The 20,917-nt window shown below is 40.3% G+C and overlaps 1 protein-coding gene across 1 annotated transcript; it reads right to left on the bottom strand.

The window, feature by feature from the left end:
• Positions 1-1,426: 1,426 nt before the first annotated feature.
• LOC115430992 (collagen alpha-1(XXVI) chain-like) lies at positions 1,427-20,784 on the bottom strand. The gene is given in 19 exon segments (XM_030151215.1): positions 1,427-2,348; positions 2,351-2,439; positions 2,555-2,633; positions 2,706-2,750; positions 2,821-2,856; positions 3,262-3,324; positions 3,417-3,469; positions 4,033-4,113; positions 6,328-6,402; positions 6,405-6,434; positions 6,437-6,454; positions 6,809-6,924; positions 7,325-7,434; positions 7,506-7,567; positions 19,299-19,402; positions 19,748-19,870; positions 20,130-20,220; positions 20,223-20,267; positions 20,270-20,784. Coding segments are annotated over 19 exon segments (1,308 nt in total). The 5' UTR covers positions 20,304-20,784; the 3' UTR covers positions 1,427-2,294.
• Positions 20,785-20,917: the final 133 nt, after the last annotated feature.

Here is a 20,917-nt window from a genome sequence, read left to right as displayed (position 1 = left end):
AGCACAGTGTTCCCATGGCAGCGTGGTGCAGTAATCTGACGGCTGGTTTCCCATGGCTGTGTCTCACTGCCCCATAGACCTCCACTCTGTCTCACTGATGGCTCCTGTGATTGCAATCATCCATCTTACTGTCAAAGGCCAAAAGGGCAAGAAAGGGGAAATCACCACCACCATCTCTTTCTTGCTCCCTTGTGTCCAACAAACAAGCCACCCCACTGTGAGCAGAGCCAACACATGGACCACAGGCCCTTTCCAATGAGTGAGATAGAAGGGTGTGTGTGTGTGTGTTTTTGCATGGATGTGTGCCTATGCCTGTATGATCTACTGAGGGAACATGTGTGGGTGTGCATCTTTGGTTGTCTGTGCCTGCCCATTATACTGCATGATCAGTCACTGGAGTGTACACGGGGGAGCGGTGGACATGTCTGATCTTGCAGCTGATCAAAAGCACCAGAGACTTGTTCCCTTGTGGCCATGCAAGCGGGCCTCATATCAACATGTCTCTGTTCAGTAGACAGGAAAAACAAGAAGGGAGAGAGACAGACAGAGGGAGGGGGCATCAGGAGAGAGACAGAAACAGGCAGGCATAGCACAGATGAAAGGATGCATAGAGGCTAGAGTGGAATATATGACAATAGTACATAACCGTTCTTATCTCTCTGTTCTGATGAGCTAATTGAATGGCAAAAGCCAGCCTTGTTTTTGTCTGTATATGTAATAATGTGTGTGATCCCTCTTTGCCAACCTGGCAGCTCCCCTTGTCTGAAGAGCTGCAGTGTTTTTGTTTTTTTTTAAAGTAGTGCCATATTACTCTATTTTGTTTATCTACAGGTAGATCAGATGTTCACAAACTTTCCACTGGATGTCGTCGGTAACCTGACTACAAGAATTTGTGTTATGTGTATCACCCTCAGGGAGGACAAAGAGCAGGAGTGAAAGGAGAACAAGAAGAAAAAGAAGAAGAAAAAAGAGGATGAAAGAGGAGGAAGAAAAGAAGGGAGGAGCTGCAGGCAAAGCTTCTGCCTGTAAATAGTCTTGACATGCTGTGAAACAGTGGTGTACAGTATGTGCAAATGTAATTACATGCAATAAAGTGGCGACTCGACAAAATGAATCCCTTTGTTGTTGTGTACTTTAATCTTACTTCAATAATCAACACCGATAAATATCTGCTTGGTACAATGTCTTGTAACTGGAACAGCAACAAAGCAGCACAACTTGAACAAGGTTTAGTATAAAAGATAATGAAACATGCAGGAGACACAAAGAATCAGTTAAATGACTGTTTTTTCGATTGAAGTCCTGACCCTATTACAGCTAAAAGATACATCATTAGACTCAACCTTCTGTGACTAAAGACTAAACAACAGACGCACAAGTCCATCTCTTTTTATGATTTACACATGAACAGAGAGAACAAAGATTGTACCAGACAAGGTCAAAACTTTATTCAGAGATAAACAGATGGGTCTCTCAGAGACTTATTATACAACAATCATAATAGTTTTAATGCAATTCTCACAGGCAGTTATGAAGAGGTCAGTTTAATCCTGTCAGGTTTGGTGTTCTGCTCACATAAGGTGCAGTGGGCTTGAACACATCTGCACGAGCCAGGCCAAAGCTCAAATGATTCAGCATCTTTTCCTTTGTTTTCCAGATATGCACTCTCCAGATGCTATTCATTTCACCTTACGTATTTTAAGCAGATACTCTTGGCAGTTTGTCATGTCTTACCTCAGTTTAACAAGGGAGAGCACAGAGAGGGAGAGACAGAGAAAAGAGAAAGGAAGAAATATGCTTGACAGGCTGACATGAGATGAACCGCAAGGTCGTTCCAGGAATGAGTTTGACACTAAATAGAGTGTTTTGGGTCCAGCTCTTGGGAACTCACATGTGGCCTACAGAGCTTTGCAACATCAGCCAAAGAACCTGATGTGTTTTGTAGGCAGTCTTTTATCGAGCCAAGAAAGATGCCAAAACCCCAAAAATGCTTTATGAGATTATATTTCATAGTACAAACCTTGTAAGTGCTGTTAAGGTTATGTACAGTAGGATCATGCGGCAGCAGGGTGAAAAGAAGCCTACAAAGCTTTTATGTGGATGAAATGTTCAACTCTCATGTCTGCAAGAGCATCATTTAAAAAATGATAATTACGCAAATAAGTTCTAATAATAAAAGTGAGAGAAAAAATACAGCATGAACAATTCTTAAAAATTGTACGTCTACTTAATCTTATTTGCAATAAATTCATCCTTTGCTATCTTAAACACATATACAAAATTAGACCCTTTTCTTAAAGAGGAGTTCGTCTTTGTCTCTCCCCTAGTGTTTGAGTTTGGTGACGGTTTGGACAGGTTGAAGACGCTTGGTCTTAATGGTTGAGAAGGACAGGGGGTCTGAAATACTACCAAATCCAGATCCTTCAGAGTTTCTATGAAAAAAAAAAGACAAAAAGTGGAGATAATGACAAAAAAAACCCAACAACTACACATATTTCAATATGCCTTATGATAATGATTCTTCAGCCTAAATATCTTTCTTCCTCACCATGAACGCCGATCATGTGCTCCAGGATCAGGACCCTCTCAGCTAGGATTTTCAATGCCTCCCTGAGCTGCTGCACGGCCTCGCCCTGAACAGCACCATGACATTTATTCAGGAATATTTTTATAATGTACTCAGTAGAAAAGACATGGACTCTTACCTCACTCAAACCCTCTCCTGGTTCACCTTTTGGCCCTGGTGGTCCCTGTTGAAACAGAACGAATGAGTCACCTCTGCCCTATGTTCATGTGTCTTTAAATTAACACCATACTCACAGGTGGGCCCTGTGTGCCTGTTACACCTGGATCACCCTAGAAGAAGAAAAAATAATTAGAGTGCACACACATACATATCACCAGCTTGTCTTCTTTTATCACTCATGCACCAGATTTTCAATCTTAAATCATCTAGCAGAGGAAGGGGATCAGGTTTAAAGACTGTGGCCCACTAGAGAGCTGACTACAGACGGGACCAGACATGGCTGCCCTGATTAGAGAAGTCTGGCCTTGGACGAGAGCGAGAGAGGGGGATTAGTCACGGCTTGGGGTAAGTCTTTGAAGAAAAGCTTATTCACCTTTAATGTGTTTAAGATCGCATGACATCTAGGACCATTTACAAAACGTATAACAAAAAGCATTTTGATAGTTCATCAGAATCAAATATGTTCAGCCAACCCACTAATCCAATAATGAGGACAATTTTTAAAGCAGCCTCACCCTTTCCCCTCGATCTCCTCTGGGTCCCAAATCCCCAGGCTTGCCTTGGAGGCCGTCTTTTCCCTAATGTCAGGAAAACAGAAGAAGATGTGTGGGGATGCCACTATTGACGTGCTGAGGTTTCAAATGTCCACCATTTAGTGACGGATACTAACGTCTTGTCCAGGTAGTCCGGGCATCCCTGTAGGTCCTCTTGGTCCTTGAGGTCCTGAGATGTCATTTAAAAAACATATCAAGTTGATCTGGCTATTGTGAAAATCCTAATTTAATTTTATACAGTTTAATTTAATTCAGAAATTGTACAGTGCATTCCAGAGACTCAGATTTATTGCGAATAAACACAAGTTCTTGGATGCCCATCTCCTCTTTTTTTCCTCACAAAGTAAGTCATTACATGACACAACAAAATCGCATGTATATATTTTCCTGTGGCTTTTGCATGTCTTTTTACAAGCCAAACACATTCTATCATAACTTTGTTGATACTGACTGAAAATTAAAAATGCATAACACAGTTTCCTCATCACTGCACAAAATGTCAGAAGGAAATTTGAGGTTAATGTATGACAGAGTTTTGGATTTCATCTGATAAATTCCCTGTAAAAATATGTTAACAATCTTGCATTTGTAACCATGGACCCACGAGGTCAAAACTCAGTATATATAACTCAGTATACAATGAATGTACTTCTTCTTAGAACTACAGACATGCTGTAGCCTTATACTGTTTTCTCTATTGTGTGGCCATGAAATGGAGCATATATTTTGTACCTGAGGGGCCAACAGGACCTCTTGGACCAGGTGGGCCAACAAACAACCTGTTGTATGGGAGAGTGACATGGATGGGGTTCTCTGAGAAAAATAATACCAAAACGCTTGGTTAAAATTCAGTAAAAGAGTTCATTAACACTGTACGGTTGGATTAAAAACAAATACATAAATAATAATGGGTGTTTTTAGGTATATTTCTCCAAAACATCTGATTAGCAATATCAATGTTATAATGATGTCCTTAAACATTTGTTATTGGAGTCAATAGAATCACATATATGTTACATTTTTATGAATGCTTCCACTGATCATCACTAGCTGAAGGTAGTGATATGAATTCAGTAAATGTACAAGACTGCATGTTTAGCCTACAAGATATACAAGATCCCACATTAAACATTAAACATCATGTGGTTCAATGTATCTAACTGCTCTGATATTTTCTGAATTCCAGCGACACCACTAGTGAGCTTAGACTAGACACTATAATATAGGAAATTAAAAAATGTCCTTCTACTTCATGACAATGCAAGTGTTCACAATAATGGTAATCCTTTAGCTGCCGTGCAGTCTCTTGTATATAACTTTTTCACATTCCAACAGAACTTAATTAGAGTTGCATCTCATCAAAAGTGGTCACCCCTGAGACAGAATCTGACTCTAGATCTTGAATGTCTGTGGTTGAAGTTGTGTTTAGTTACACTACCACAGACTTCGAAAGCTAAAACCTCAGAGGTGGAAAGATATTTTCACCAAAACAGAAAGGTTATGACATCAATGGTCAGCAATCAGGCTACAGTTTCATCTGGAGTCAACAGCAGGAATCAGTCTGGGGTCACAGTGACAGGCATGAACAGCTGGTTGATCTAAATGAAGTCCTGGTAATGGAGCACTAAATGATCTATCTTCCCTAGAAAACATGCAAGAGACGTATGTCTTGTCCTCACCATGTAGGATATCTTAAAGTAAACTGGTGAGTATAATTTTGTTTGAATCCACGCCACACTTCCACTTCCTCACCACTTTAACATATGTTCAGAGTCTTTCCCCGTGTTCAGACAGCACTGTTACATTATGGCTACAGTCCACAGAAAGGGTCTAGAAGGAGCAGATTTCCCTCTGGAACTAATTTTCTAATGTTACAGTCTCCCCGAGCCTGGCTGCCTCCCCAAGAAACTCCACATGAGTGGCAGACTATCACCTCCCATGTTCATAGCCAGCCCAATTCTTGGCTCTGGGCCGCGGCCTGTTCCCCAAAACGCAGACTGTTGTGCTGACAGCTAACAAATTAGGCCTGATTTACAGCCAGTTGGCCCCCCTCAGCTAACATGGTCCCACAGACCCAAATCTGCATAGTTCCAGACCCACAGACACAGTCCCGGGCTCAGAAAGGCAGACGAAGCCAAAAGCATAATCACAGCCAGCAGTCTCATGAGGTAATGATTATATGGTGGCCTTCTGCTGCCTCCCTGTGGTGAAAACAGATATTAAAATGAATAAATGCAAGTTTTCAGTGACGGCTTCTTTCTTCGGCACTTCAGACATTAATTATTTCTAAGATGCACATGTTCTGAAGGCAAACAGTAAAGCCTTGATCCCCTATAATTACAGATAAATGCAGGGAACTAGCAATGAAGTAAAATTACACTATATTAAACTTATTAACATAAAACAAAATGCTTCAGTACGATTTTCTGATTGATTAAGTCATTTTAAAAGCCCCAGAGTTAATATTATGGTTTTTACTCTGGTATTCAACTTCTTTGTTGCTGGTGGTGTTAAATGAGGTTGCTGTAAACAGTGGCTGAGCAGCAGCAAAGCACACTGAAACAATTAAGTTCAATTTAAGCCAGCCCTTTCCCTGAAAAAGAAACAATGCTCTCCATCACCAATTTAGGCCCTTGCAAAAAAGCTAAGGACACTCAATTCTTACTTAATCTCTTGTTAACAGGTACAATGTATCCCACCTGGTGCCTCTTCCAAGCGGTTTCCATACATAGAAAGTCATTTGGCCATGGATCATATTCTGCTTGACAAACTGATTGCAGGAGGTCAACAGAATGAACATATGCATGAGATATGTGAATGTTTGCAACCGGTGAAGTGCATGACTCATTCTGAAAATGGACCTGTGGCTTTGGCATCTATTCAAGCCATTCAAAGTTAATGCTTGAATGATTTTACAATTGTACTCAAGGTCAGAATTCAACCCTGTGTATCAGATCTACTTCTGATTCATCTGGGGCAATTCAGTCATGATTGAAGGGCGGATATGAAGTGGAATTTTCTGCTTACCTTGGTTGTCTACTTGGAAAACATCTCCTCTCATTCGGATGGGAGACGAGCTGGGCCCCTGGGGACCCGGTGGACAGGAGGGCCTGCAAGACCTACTTCTCCTGGAAACCTCTTTCCCCCTTTGGTCCTGAGGGTCAAAGGAAATACATAATGTGCATCAAATACAGGATCATTTGCAACAGTTGTGTAATAATCAAGAGTATTTTTCAGCTATAAGTACTAGTCAGTATCACTGTCTTCTTCCCGGAGCGTCACTTTAATGGAAGTTAATACTCCTCCCATAATGTGCACAAAATCTGCACAATAACTGTATATACATTAACTGTATATGTTAATAGAGTTTATACGTATAAAGACTCTCTTAAATGTATGTGTTTACATGCTTGGTGAATAAATATGATTCTGATTCTGATTCTAAATGTCACAATTATCATCAAACATCTTCTGGTGATAAGAAAAGAATATCTTGTTTGTATTTTACCAACAGGTCCAGGAAGGCCTGGTCTTCCAGCTGGACCTGGAGGTCCATCAGAACCAGGAAGCCCAGGAGGTCCAATGGGCCCTGGAGGCCCTCTGCCTCCTGCTTAAAAAAAATTAAATTAAATTAAAAAGACAGGGAATTGTTCTTACATAAATCATCCTTCCTGTATCCCAAGGAGGAGTTGATAAAATTAAATGATAAAAAAAAGATTTAAAAGCAGACAAACAAATCATGTGTTATCGTTCTAATCTTTACAGCCAAAAAGATCCACCGCCGGCCAAAAACAACAAAACTTATCTGATGATGCTATGTGTTTGCTTCTCTCTGTAGCAAACAGTATAGTAAACAGTCAGGCGAAATGTAGGTGATGAAAAGTTACATGTTTTCTTTCATATCCACTGTGGAATAATTGACTCATACTGACACGAATAAAATATGCACAGCTCAGAAAGTAGAAATTTCTGAAGTTTTTCAAACATTTTTTTCATCAAGTGTTGAGACCTGGTGGCAGGGTGTGGGCGGCCAATGGGAGTGGGTTTGGGTGCATCCACCTCGTTGTCTGTTGATCCCTCTGGTGAACTGGTGACTGTTGACGACATGGAATGTCCATTTTCTAACAGCTTTATCTAGAAAAAGACCAGCAGCTTTTAAACACAGTTACAAGTAATCGCAAAATTAGAGCAAAGCTATACTTTACCTTTGATTCAATGGCATTAATTCTGCTGTTCATGTCAGTAAAACTTGTGCAGTTCAAACACTCTGTAGGAAAAAGGCAGAGACAAAAGTGAGATTAGTTTCCAGATTAAAGAAAACCAAGCACTTTGCTTCTTCAGCATCTGTCTTTTCCTTTCTGTCTGTGTCTTCTCTTCGTCTTTCTTTTTTAATCCTGGCAGTGGTATCTCACACACGGCACATCAAGCCAAAATATACAAGAACAATGCCCATCAAACCAGACCTAAGAATTTATTAGGAATTCCTCCTTAAATCATGTCACTCACTAACAGAATAAATATTATTCAACTTCTCATGAAAACCTTGCACGCCCATATATTCACATACACAAAAGTCCACAGCACACCTGCTTAACTTCCTGACTCTGCATGTTTTCTGTCTGTCTGCCCACTTGCCCTTGATGGCCTGTATGCCCACACACACATCCTCCTCCAGATACCAAAAAACCATCACCATTTACTGTGAGTTGCACATGGAAACGCAAACAAATACATGTTTTTATACAGCCTGGTAAAACACAAACTCAAAAACCTACAGCAAGTTTCAATACCTGAAAATGTTGATGAGGAAAAAACAGACAATTTCAGTAGTAGATAGATGATGAGTGGTCAAACACAGGAATGGATTTCACATAATGTAACAAAAAGACAATAAAAAAAATTCAACAAAAGAACTCCTAAAGTTAAACATCAATCCTACATACACTGCACTACACTACAAGTCCAAATATACAAAAGCACAGAATACCCACCAATTGGCACAATTTATCACTGGGAGAAATCCTTTAGAAAGCCACTTTATCATTTGGATTCTGTACAGATGTTAACTGCCAGAGTTAGAGGTGCCAATATGCATATATCTTTCGAAGTTTTCAACCTCTTATGAAACTCCTTAAAGGAAAATCAGTATATTTTACAAACGTTGAACTATTCCATTAAAAACTGGGAACAAAGATGCAATTTGTGCTTGTTTTCTCTGGTTTCTCACCATAATTTTGGCACCTGCTACATGTTTACAAATGTGCACGTGCCTTTCTGAAATTCTTGTTTGACAATCACTTTCTCTATTATGTTAAGACCTTTTTGGACATTTCCTCTTTACTCACAAATTATACCATTCAGCTACTAAAGCCAGTCTCACTGAACCGCAAATACCTATACATTCTGTACAGTACAGCAATTTGGGATCCTTTACATAAGCTGTAACCCAAAACACAGAATTGCGCTATTTTATAGAAAAACCCTCTATTTGGTCTAAATCTGAGGCTTCCTCTGGTCTATGGCTCATAAGAAGTCTGGAATGTCAGCTGTCAGTCCCACATATGGGACCCACCCACATTGTGGTCATAGCAGGGATACCTAGACCGAAGAACACTGGTGCTCATAAATAACTAAACGTAACAACAAAAATGACCCAAACAGCTCCGGTCTGCCCAAATGATCATCTACAACCGCAGCACACTGGATTCTGGGGACAGCCACTGAGGTTTCTGCTTCACTGAAATAGGACAGGCTAAATGCTTGTACCATGTCTGTGTGTGTCTGCAATCATGTACATAGAGTCCAGTGGTATATCTGACTATGTGGGTGTGGTTTCTAAAAGCCTCGTTTCAACATCTTGAATGTTATCCTGGAGTGCAGCCACAAACGGAAACAACAATCAACAGCTCGACCCAAAACACATTCCTCAGCATTTGACTCGACTGCTGAGGCCAAAATGACCCCACATGAGCTGTTTGTTGTGACTGACTGCACTGAGGTTTCTGCAGTGACTACACCAGCGGCATCAAAGCTCCACACAGCAAAACAGCAAGACTGAAGGCAATCATTGGCTTCACAGTGTGAGAGAGGACTGATGAGTTGATATGCCTTCATCCCCTCCACAGTTATTCATCATCAGTCCAAAAGTAGACTCCACCCTCACTCTCTCACTGTTGCAAACAGTACATCAATCTGCAATACATTCCCAGAGTTGTTTTGCGGTGATGTGTTGACATTTTCTTTTCAGCTTTACACACTTTTTTTGCAACAACAAATTATGGACAAAAGTAGAGCATCCTCACTTTAGAAAAGGAGGGACAAATATTTTTGAATGACTAAAACTAACTGATCAACAATTATCAAACAGCAAATATTTTATCGATCAACTGAGTGTTTCATAGTCCCCGACTGGTAATGTATCAGCTTTTTTTATGGATAATATCTGTTGACAGACAAAATCATAATCCTCCCTCGTCCATGTTGAAACATCTGTTCCTAAAAAAGAAGCGATGGGTCCATTTTTTACACAATTGAATAAACTGTCCAATCATTATCTCTTGTACAGCATATCTATTTATGTCATAAACAGACACCACAGGAAAAACCACAACTGAATCAATCTACCATAAATGTGAACCAGTGCAAAACACAGTGATTTTTTTTTTCTCTCAAAAGGTGGGGGCGGGATATCTGTTTCTGGAGTTGGAATTTAATTATGTCGGGTTAGAAAACCAAACTTCCGCTGTGTTTGAGCTGATGTTTAAAATGGGACCACAGCAGTAGAGTCTGTTTGGATCCATAATTACACCATGGCAACATAAGACAGGGTTATTTTTCTTGGATTGTACTCAGCTCATGGGAAAAAATTCAGAATCATGTTGTCTTTAGGAGAACCAAATAAACATGAAGTGTAGAGACGTTTTTTCTGTTCCTAAGTGAAAATAAGGATTTGCAACATTGAGAATGAAACTTTAGACACTTTTCCTCTGATATTCATGAAAATATATTGAAAATTATGTTGGAATAAGGATTTTTTTTTTATTAATCTATTACAATGATATGTTACATTAGTTTAAAAAAAAGCAACAAAAAAAAACAAAACAAAAACAGGCAAGTGAAGGATACTCTGGCTGACATAAAAAGACACCAATTCTTTCACCACATTAAATGCAATTAATAAAAATATCAGATTGTTGATTAATCCACCATGCAAATTGATTACAATTCCATAAATACACTGGACGGAAGCAAAACTGACATCTTTTATGCTCAACTGTTAAATCTGGCGATGAAAATGGAGCAGACTGGCTGCTTAGGCCAAAATCCCTCCAGGGAAAATGAGGAGACTAAATAAGATTTGCAATTCTTCAAAGTAAATCCTCATTTAAACATCAGATGAACTAAAACAAAGAGCATATTTCATCTTAGCAAATGATAAAAAGGCAAACCAATTTAATGAATCATCCCTGCTATTACTGTATGAGCTACAGCACAAGACAGCACAGGATACTTTGGCAAGAGTCTGAGTGAGACTGTGGGCATAGTTTGTTGAGACAGCTACATTTCCTACATTAAACCTGGATATTGATCAAAGAAATCACTGTCTTTTTTTTTTTTTTTTACATATACACACACTCACACTAAACCTCAACCGCAAAACAAACCATGACGTTCACAGCTTGGGACAGTAATTTCAGAGCAACTAAATACATTTTCTGTCTGGACAAGGACACAAAGATGATGTACTCAAACATCTCCTTGGACCATCTTAAAAGTCACTGTCACATCCCCAAGACACACAGACAGCTGTGTGCCCAGTCTGTGTGTGTGGTGTGTGTGTCTGTGTCTGTGTGTGTGTGTGTGTGTGTGTGTGTGTGTGTGTGTGTGTGTCTGTGTGTGTGCAGGCCACAGACAGCCTCTAAAGCTGGCTGCAGCCCAGGAGCCTGTTGTGTGTGTCAGCCTTAGCCAACAAGTGGTCAGCTATTGCTGGCAAGAAGAACAGCTGGCACAGAAGGCACACCCACACACACACATGTGCACTGTCACGAACTCTGTCACTCACTAATCAAACTCGACTTTGACTGCGGTGGCTGGTGGAGGATGTGTGCAGAGCTAAAAGCATTTTTTGAAAACCAAGATGCCTAGTAGTCCCCAGCTGGGACCATTTAGCATTTTTCACCATGTTGCCAGCTGATGGGCCCACACACCATTTCTTTAAAATGAGGTTTTGCAAGAAAGAAATACTTTGTAATTAATGTAATTTCCCATCACATTTGATGTGTGCCATTATGTTCATGCAGAAAGCGCTATGGCCAATGACTAAATGGCTCTGTGATAATATGACATTCCTCAACAACAAAAGTGCCTGCTACTGACAAGTGTAGCTGTGATACAATAACAAAACTGAATCTCTTCCAAACTGTGAATAAATGCAATTTCTCTGTCATTTCCTCATGCTCCCAGGAATGCATCCACTCATCCCATCATCACACTGCACTGTCCAGCCCTTCAGCCTTCACTGAGCACACGAAGCTTCACTGCAGAGTGTTTGCGGCACAGCCAATCACAATTAGAGATGGATGGCCTGCTGGTGCACAGACATACTGTCATCGACATGCTATGAGATGATGTTGTGTGGCGAATTCGCTGAGGAGAGATTGCAGTGTGATCAGCTGAAATAAGGGCAACATTTTGTGATAAAATGACTTTGTAGCAGTGTCTCATGAAATGGAACCTAATGGGTGGAGACCTAGAAGAGTGAGACAAAAAAGAAGAATATCCTTTTTTTCAAATCATGTGAATATATTGTGATTGTGCCATAAGGATAATAACAGATTATGGACATGGATGTAAAGTAAATAGTATGATTTACATGTGGCATTTTGTTATGTATACCATTCTTACTTTCCTCAGAGCTCATATTGTTGCTGGAGACGCTAGTTTTGCTATGTATTTTGTGCTCAACTCACAACTAGTGCTGATCAGACACCAAGGCAAATAAAAATGTTTCTTTCCAATCAAAGGGACCACACATGTCATACAACATCCAAACCCATGGGGAATTTCTCAGCAGGACTTGAAGACGGCAGATCGAGAAGAATACACACCCTCACACTTTGGCAGAGAGAGATGTTGCTCTGTCATGACACGATACAGAATGAAGAAATAGAGGAGTAAATGATTTCAAGATCTTAGGAAGAGTCTCAGGTCCACACCTCAAACTTCACAGACATGTTAAGAAAAGAAAAGAGGAGAAAAATTTTAAAGACTAGTCTTTGATTTTCAAATTAAAAAGACTGTACACAGGCAGGAGTTATTGAACTCTATGTTCTTCACTTTTTTTCTTGATGTCACCCCTCATCACCATCATGCGTGCATACACAGTTAGAAGATGAGGGATTCACTTGCTTCTGATGTTTCAAACCAGTCTTCACCACATGAAAAGTTTATCCGCAGATCCGCTTACTAAATAAATCAATAGTAAAATGGTACAGGAACATGTGAATGGACAATGCAAATACCACAGTTAAGACACATATTTGGACAATCAGCTTCCTCTAGAAAGCTCTTTCAACTTTGGAGCACACTGTAATCTAAAATCACATTACTTACACATTTAGAAACTTAATAAAATTGTTCAACAATAACATTATCTGTATATTTCGGTCATTCTGGTCAAACCCAATAGGGATATGGGTGGTGAGAAACAGTGATAGCTCCAAAATGTAAAATCTGAGACAGCATGACCTTCTCCAAAAGTCAAGAAAACAAATCAGCCTCCGCCCATGATGTGATATCTTATCCTTAAATTTGCATAATCTGCTGATAGACAGATGGACGGAGTGATCACATAACCTCAGTGGTTCGTGGTAATAATTCAACTTAACAAAACATAGCAGAAACTTGCAGATTATCAGTTGTGACATATGGTTTTTCTCAACCCTCAACATTTCTAGGAGTCTTTTTAGGAACTTCACCTACATATCTGTGCATTAACAGATGTATGAACTTGATGACAGAAGGGCAGCCCTACAAATGGAAAGATGTCATTTAGAGACAGGGATACCCAATGAGAAGCTGATGAAAGAAAGGAAAAACCGTGGAAAACAGAGCATCATCCATCAGGCAGATCCGACCAGGAGCAGCAAGAACAGCTGAGTTATCCCAAAGCTCCCTGCAGGTCAAAGGGTACTGTCTGACCTATATTTGAGCACAAACAGGGATATAACAGAGACATCAGTCATATCCCCACACTGTAGAGGTTGGGGTCCAGAGGAGCACATATGGGATATCGCTCTGTTTTATAACTTTACTCCAAGAAGATGAGAGCAGGAGATCTAAAGGATGACAAAAGTCAGATAAAAAATGGATGAAAGAGGCAAGAAATATAAAAGATAAAGAATCCAACGATGACAGGCAAGGGCAAAAGCGACTACGAGGTGATGAGTGATGATAAAACGGATAAAGGGACAAATTCAAGGGGAATGTTGAAAATATAATATAGCTGCTTTATAGATATCCTTCCTACAATGGGGCTTAACACACTTCCCCCTCAAACAGCTGTAGAGGTGACGCCGAGTGAACTGTTTCAAAGCTGCATTTAAACAAATTAACACGTTGCTGACCTCCTAAGCATTTAGCCACCTTTTCACTTCTTAATGAAATGCATCATTAACATCTGTGAAATATCCTTCTGTACAAGCACACACACTACTAAACTTCACTAAACTTCTTTTCCTGAGCTTTTGTTTGAGATCAAAGGTTACTGCTGTCATCGCGCTTCACCAGGGGAAGTTCTGGCACATTTTTTTTAGATTAGGCTCCCGCTTGCACAGACCGTACCCACACTCCCTACTGTTAATATGATCATGTGTGCAGATAGGTACAGGGGTGGGGGCAGGGCCCAACAGCGGGGAAATTACGAACAATTTCTCCCAAATGTGTTCCATGCCGTCATGTTTAGCACAACTCTGCTGAAGCAAAATGTAAATCTTGAGATGCACTGTACACAGCCAGCACAAACCAGACTGTCAGAATATTGACAGGGTCGGGTGTCAACGAAATGTACTCAGAAAACACCCACTTTCCATTAGCGAACACATTAAAAATCAGACTTAGTAACAGTGTAGCCTTGGGACTTGGCCACAAGTTCTATGATATTTCAGGTTATTAAGTTAAAGACCAAACAAAAAGCGAATTCTGACTGTGTCAAAGAGAGTGCTGAAGTCTTATATAAACCAAAACTGACTGTAATGTAGTGTAATTGCATGTTTAATGACAAATTTCCTAACCAACTTAAAGTGCAGAGTCACTTTTTTCACAAATGCTTCAGAGGTATGCAGACTTCAAAGTTAAATGTTAAAACACTCGTAACTATGGTCATCTGTTGTTCAGAAGAAACGTAAAAATAAATAAATAAATAAATAAAATTAAGAAATCTTGTTTAAAATTAGCAATGTCGTCAAGACCACCTTATCCAGGACCCAAGTCACGACCAGGATCAGAGTATGGAGACAGAGACCAGACCAAGACAAAGGCAGGGAGACCAAGGCCAGATACTCAGACATTAAAGCATCCATGTTCATCAGATAGCTACACAAAAATAAGGCTGATATGCTGCTTAAACTCATGAGCAGTCGTCCTGCTAGCTGTTGTAGTGCAGAATTTACACACACAGATGGACTCTGGTTGTTCTGGTTGGTTTTAGGTTGTCATATATTATTACAGATACTTTGGGATAATAATCAAAACAGACACAGCTTCTTCTCCAAAAAATTCAAATCATCAAGTTAATGGTTGATTTGAAGCAGGAAGTTTCACATCAAATCACAGTAATGATGCCTGTCCAGAAACCAGACAATGCACAGGCAGAGAAATCCCTGCAATTGTGGGTCTTGTCCAGTCTTGAAATAAAATCCAGAGTCCTCCTGCTTGAGCCAAAGACGGGACCAAGTAAAAAATCAGTTGAATCTGAGAAAGAGACCTTCAAAAAGTGGTCTTAATCTGGTGACAAAATTGAGTCCAATCTACCACAAAACCAAACAATATAATGTGGACTGTGGTGACATATGCATCAGCAGATCCCAGAAGACCAAAACCAGAAGTCACCTTCACAAATAATGGCTTTCTGCTCTATTTGAGAAACAATAATGTCACCAAAAGAGTATAAGTGTAAAACAGAAACTACATTGTGTGTGGAGGTGAGAGGAACAAGCATCTCCTCATTTTACACAGACTAAGCCCCAAACTTCAGCTTTCTTCGTGTGCCCTGTCCTCTACATCTCCAAGGGCCTCAGAGGCCTCTGAAGTGGAGCCAGATTCCCATCAAACTAAAACCAGAGGTGATGTCATCTTCATTGGTTAAGGCTTTCGTCTCCCCCTCTGATAATACAGCGGCTCAAAGCCCCATGCAGCCTGTTACACAGAGCGCATGTACACAGTTGGCTCAAGACCCAAGGATAAATGCTTGAACATCACACACAAACACAGAGAATTCAACACAACTTGCCCATAGCTTCAAGCAATGAAAGTGTTCTCCAGGGTGATGCCAGAGTAAAACTTTTTGTAAGATCTGCAGGTAAAATTCACTTCAGAAGAACTTCAGACGCTCTTAAATGTGATGCATCACCCTTTTTTAAAACTTTAAACCTAAAAGCCAAAAGTCTGTTGACATTAAAGTCGCCAACACACGTACAATAATTTTTAAAAAGACCAAGTTAAAATGACCACATTAAAACTCCTCTTGCCTGTCTGTAAACACAAGACACGAGTCATGAACTAGACATAGGTTACTACAGAAGGTGCTCACTTGACGTCACTTTCCCACCATAAAAAACATGGCAAGATATGCTGCTAATGATTATCTGCCTAAATTAAAAGCAGTTGGACTTGACGGTCATCCTTACAACTTACCAAAAAACCAGTGGTCCATGACATGTGAATGGATCGGGTTTCCTACATTTCAACACTGAGGAAATACACAAAGCAAAGCCTGAAGGCAGACAAAAGCCTTGACATTTGAGTGTACTTTTTCCATATAAATAAACTAAGTGAAGAATGCGCAAAACACATAAAATATGGACATACTACTGTTTATTTTAGGTCCTAGCCAACAGTAGTAGGTGCTACTGATTGCGAAAGTATTCGACTGTTAGCTCACTGTGCACAAAAGAATGTTTGCATTATATCAAAATGAACATGTGGAGTTCATTTTGGGTACCACAACAAACCAAGCAAGTGCATTTCCAAGCAATCATACACAAAAACTTTTTCCCAGTGATTTTTATCGTGTGTCTTTTCACACCAATCAAGCTGAATGCTGCCACTCAGTAAGTGGACTTTCTGAAACTCAGTTGTTGTAACAAGGGGCAAGGACCAAAATGGAACTAATGCAAAAGACCTGGTTCCTGTAGACATAGATTTACACTGCAGTTATCTGTCTTTCAAAGCTTCTGTTCACTGACAACAGATTTTTTTCCTGACAGACAGCAAACTGGAGTTGTAGTTAATAAGTTAGAAGACAGTAAAATGATATTGTTGTGCAAATGTTTGATGAAGTTTATCATTTTACTATGTTAGTGAGCAAGTGTTAAAAGTATTAGCTCCCCCACTGTCCCTTATACTCCCCCAGCTCCAGCCAGCCCCGCTAGTCATTTTGGTTCCAAAGAGCCAATATGGCAAATCCTCACTTAAAAATGGCACTCCACAAAAGAATGGGTGATGCCATGATGGCTCCATCTACAAGTTATAGTCTATGGTGTGACTGTGGTGACTTCGCCCACATGTAGACCACTCTATATCCACCTTTCCACCCCAGTAGTTACAATGATCACTTTTTAAAATCCTTTTACTTTATGTTAATCCAAGCAAATATTTCAGTGTAAACCTATATATGGTTTGAGAGGAGCTGGACTTGTCCTCAGTCATGTCTTGAGGTTACCCGGCAACAAGGGGAGACTGGGAAATCACCGTGCCCAGCCAAGAAATAATCCAACACACGATGCCAGTGGCAGGATATCTGTTGACAGTCCTTATGTTAAGGCATGATAATCAACTGCTGGTAGTAGCTTCATGTAAATAACTTTTTAGTTATTATTTTTTACAGAGGCTGTAGTAACTTCATCAGTTTTTCCCTGGCACTACCAAAATCCATCGATAAATAATTTGTGTTGTATCAAAAGGCACTGCAAATGCTTGATGATAACAGCCATTGTCTCTAAGCTGCAGCCTGATCTTAACATGGTCACGTATATTATAGAAACCTGGTGGAACAGTGTCATGCTCATTAATCTCAGTGGGGCCACTTTCCCACAGAACCTGCTCTGCTCTGCTGCCGCTGGGGCAGACTGTAGCAGCTGGAGCCCTGAGGGAGCAAAACACTTCTCTTCTCTTCTCTTCTCTTCTCTTCTCTTCTCTTCTCTTCTCTTCTCTTCTCTTCTCTTCTCTTCTCTTCTCTTCTCTTCTCTTTGTCCTTGTGCATCCTCTTTTCCTAATCCCGACACACTGACCTCTGCCAGCTCTTGCTCCACTCCACAGTGTGAACTCAGACTGTGGTGACATCAGCCTCTGTCTTTAATGTGTCTTTACTGCATCGAACCTGGCTTCCTGTCTCTCCATATGGAGGTGATTTTCCTTGTGCTGCATAGCCAAATTGTGCAAATATATTTCAGCAAACGTTAAATAAACAGCCAGATTACTTCTTCACACTCCTGCAACCACTTAGTCTCAAGTGAACCATAATCTCTGGCATTACAGACTCATGTGGATATAGCTATGTGTTAATCTTTGTGTGGAATAATACCCATAGCTGGGCAAATAATGGTTTCCAAAGGCTTTGTAATAATGTCTGTGTTTATTCCATTAGTATTAATGTGTGTTTTCTTAACTCGAGGTAAATCTTGCCCATCCAAGTGCAACAATGAATATTCTGCAAAATGGAACAAGGTGTGGTAATTATGAGCAAAACCCTCTCATTTAGGTCACTGTTAATCTTGGACAATTTTGGACAGGCCATGCCAATGTTTTTCAGTGACACACTAATTGCCACATTGCCCACTCCCCCCCAAAAAATCTATCAGTTGCTGAATGTGCTGCATAATTAAAATAGCTGTGCATTTTAAACAACCATGTCGAAGCCAGTGAAACCTCAAGCATCCTTTTACAGGACAGCAAATGTATGTGTTTAAAATACAATATGTGAAAACAGTCAGTGTGGTTGTCAGCTGTGGATACATATATAAAAGTATATATATAAACAGCAGTGTTGAGACAGCCCAACATTAGACCTTCTTCCACCCTCACTCTGTTTCTCCAGACTAGCTGTGGTGTCTCGCCCCTGGGTGAAAGTTTTGGTGTGTTCTGGGCTCAGAGTCTGCGGTCTGTGGTATCCAGGAGCAGAACTGCCCATCACCAAAAACCCAGACTGCTCCTACTTTACAAGCTGCTTTGCTGGACGCTCCTCCAAACCTTTTTCATTCATTCTTTTGACTTTAATGACCATGATGATATTTGGAGAGACGGCCTCTGTGCGGTTCATTTTCAACAGACTCCTATGGGTGTGTGTGCACATCTGATCTCACCCATATAGAGATGAAACTGTGATCGTCAGCCTCCTTCCACGCACAGAATGATCATGAATGTAGAATTGTAAAAATAAAGGTACAAAACTGCGCAGCACAGCATTTCTTTCAACTCTTTTACTGCAGTCTGTGTTCTCAAATCTAATCAAAAACAGGCTTTCGATTTCAATTCAAAACAACTTTACAATCATATCAAAGAGGCCAATGCCGCACAGGAGCATGATAATGTAATCGACCAGACTACACACCACGAAACATAAAAAAGGCACTGATGTGGGTAAAGCTGCATGGTGCTACTAAAACGACACAGATGGGGGTGGGGCAAAAACACGCTGGCTTTATTTTAGTGCTTGCAGATTAAGCTCTCTGCAATTCTCCTCATCCATCCTAAGAGCTCAAATGGGAAGATGTGAAACTCACCTTCTCTACACTCTTCACCCACAAACCCTGGGCAACATCTCCACTCCAGTGCAGTGACCTGTTTGTAGGCAGTCTTGAAGGATGGCCTGATCACAGTCCTGTAACTACAAAAGCCCAAAAACAATGACAAGGACATTTATAAACTAATATCACCCTTGTGTGTGCACATTTAGTCCTGTTTATGTATAACATTTGTTTTGAAAAGGTGATTATGTTTTGGCATATGGAAATTTTTTCCTTGATTTAACACTAAGCAGCAGAATGAGAAGAGGAGATGTTTATGAAATTCACTCTGATCAGAGTCATATTACTTAGTCTGAATGCTAAACTTCTTGAATCTCCATGATTTGATAAGCAGCAAAGCAGTACCAGCATCACAGGCAATAAGGATGTTGGGAAGGAGGACTGACTGATGTGAGAGAAGGCATTTCTGAAGGCTCTGAAGGTACCTGATGACTTTAGAGCAGGGTCCAGGCCATCGACATCCCTGTAGGACTCTTTGTACTGTGGTTTCTGTGCCATTCTGCACCTGACAGGACACTGTCTTGGAAACAGTGTACTGACACCAATTCCTAAAATGCAGAATAAATAAGATTTTATTGTAATTTGTGCATAAAACTAAGGCTGTTAAATAAATGACCATAAGGTGAGCAATCTGGCAAATGAAGACTTTGACTGTACTGTACAATTAAATGTTAAAAGAGGTGCATCATTAATTGGCAAATTAGTCAAAAACAAAAACAAACAAAACAAAACAAAACAATGCTCCAGAGACAGGATGCGTATTTCGCTGCATCTATGTTGAAAAGCTGCCCTTGTGCAGAAACTCACCTGAGCTGGGTTCGGGACCCGGTTCCCGGTGGTCCAGTACTGCCACTCTGTTCCGACTTGATGCGCTGGCGCTGCACAGTGATGCTTGGAAGTGATAAACAAATCCGGTTCCCAGCGAAGGACAGACTAAACTTATCCCATGCACAGTGTGCACAGAAACGACAAAGCCATCATCTTCTTCAGTGTTAATGTGTCCCTGATGAAGATATCCGCCAACAGCAACGATATTAATCAAAACTCTGCAGCAATAACTTCCTCTTTGCCAAATCAACAGAATCTGTCGAGGAATGGGGAGAGAGAGCCTAAGCAAACTCAGCGGAAAGAGTTAACATCTTGGTCATTTTGTCTTCCCGGGGAGAAACAAACTGGCCCCCTCAAGAGCCCAAAATGAATGACACACAGCCTCTTCCTATAGAATAATGCTGCTTTCTGACGTTTGACATCGTGCCGAGGACTGTGGAGTCAAATATCCACAGTGCGTAAAAAGCGGGCTGAGGCGGACTGCGTAAAAGCGCATCTGGTCCCGTTTGAAAAACCGAAAGCTTTCACTGTTCCTATAATGAATTCAATGTGAAAGTCATGGCTATAGGTTTGAAATAAACTAGTTACTGAAATGAATCCCTTTCACTACCCTACAGATAATCACTTATAACGTTTCGTTCAGCCAGACTAAATTGGAGTCTCCTTATCAAGACATATTAGTAAACTGCAAACTTTTGATGCCCTTACTAATAAAAGAAATCTAAATAATGATTGTAATTGAGACTAATTAGATAATCCTAGACTGG

Source organism: Sphaeramia orbicularis, chromosome 13, assembly GCF_902148855.1.
Source record: "Sphaeramia orbicularis chromosome 13, fSphaOr1.1, whole genome shotgun sequence".
NCBI lineage: Eukaryota > Metazoa > Chordata > Actinopteri > Kurtiformes > Apogonidae > Sphaeramia > Sphaeramia orbicularis.
The sequence above is the reverse complement of the archived record's forward strand: the minus strand, read 5'-3'. Positions and strand labels throughout refer to the sequence as shown.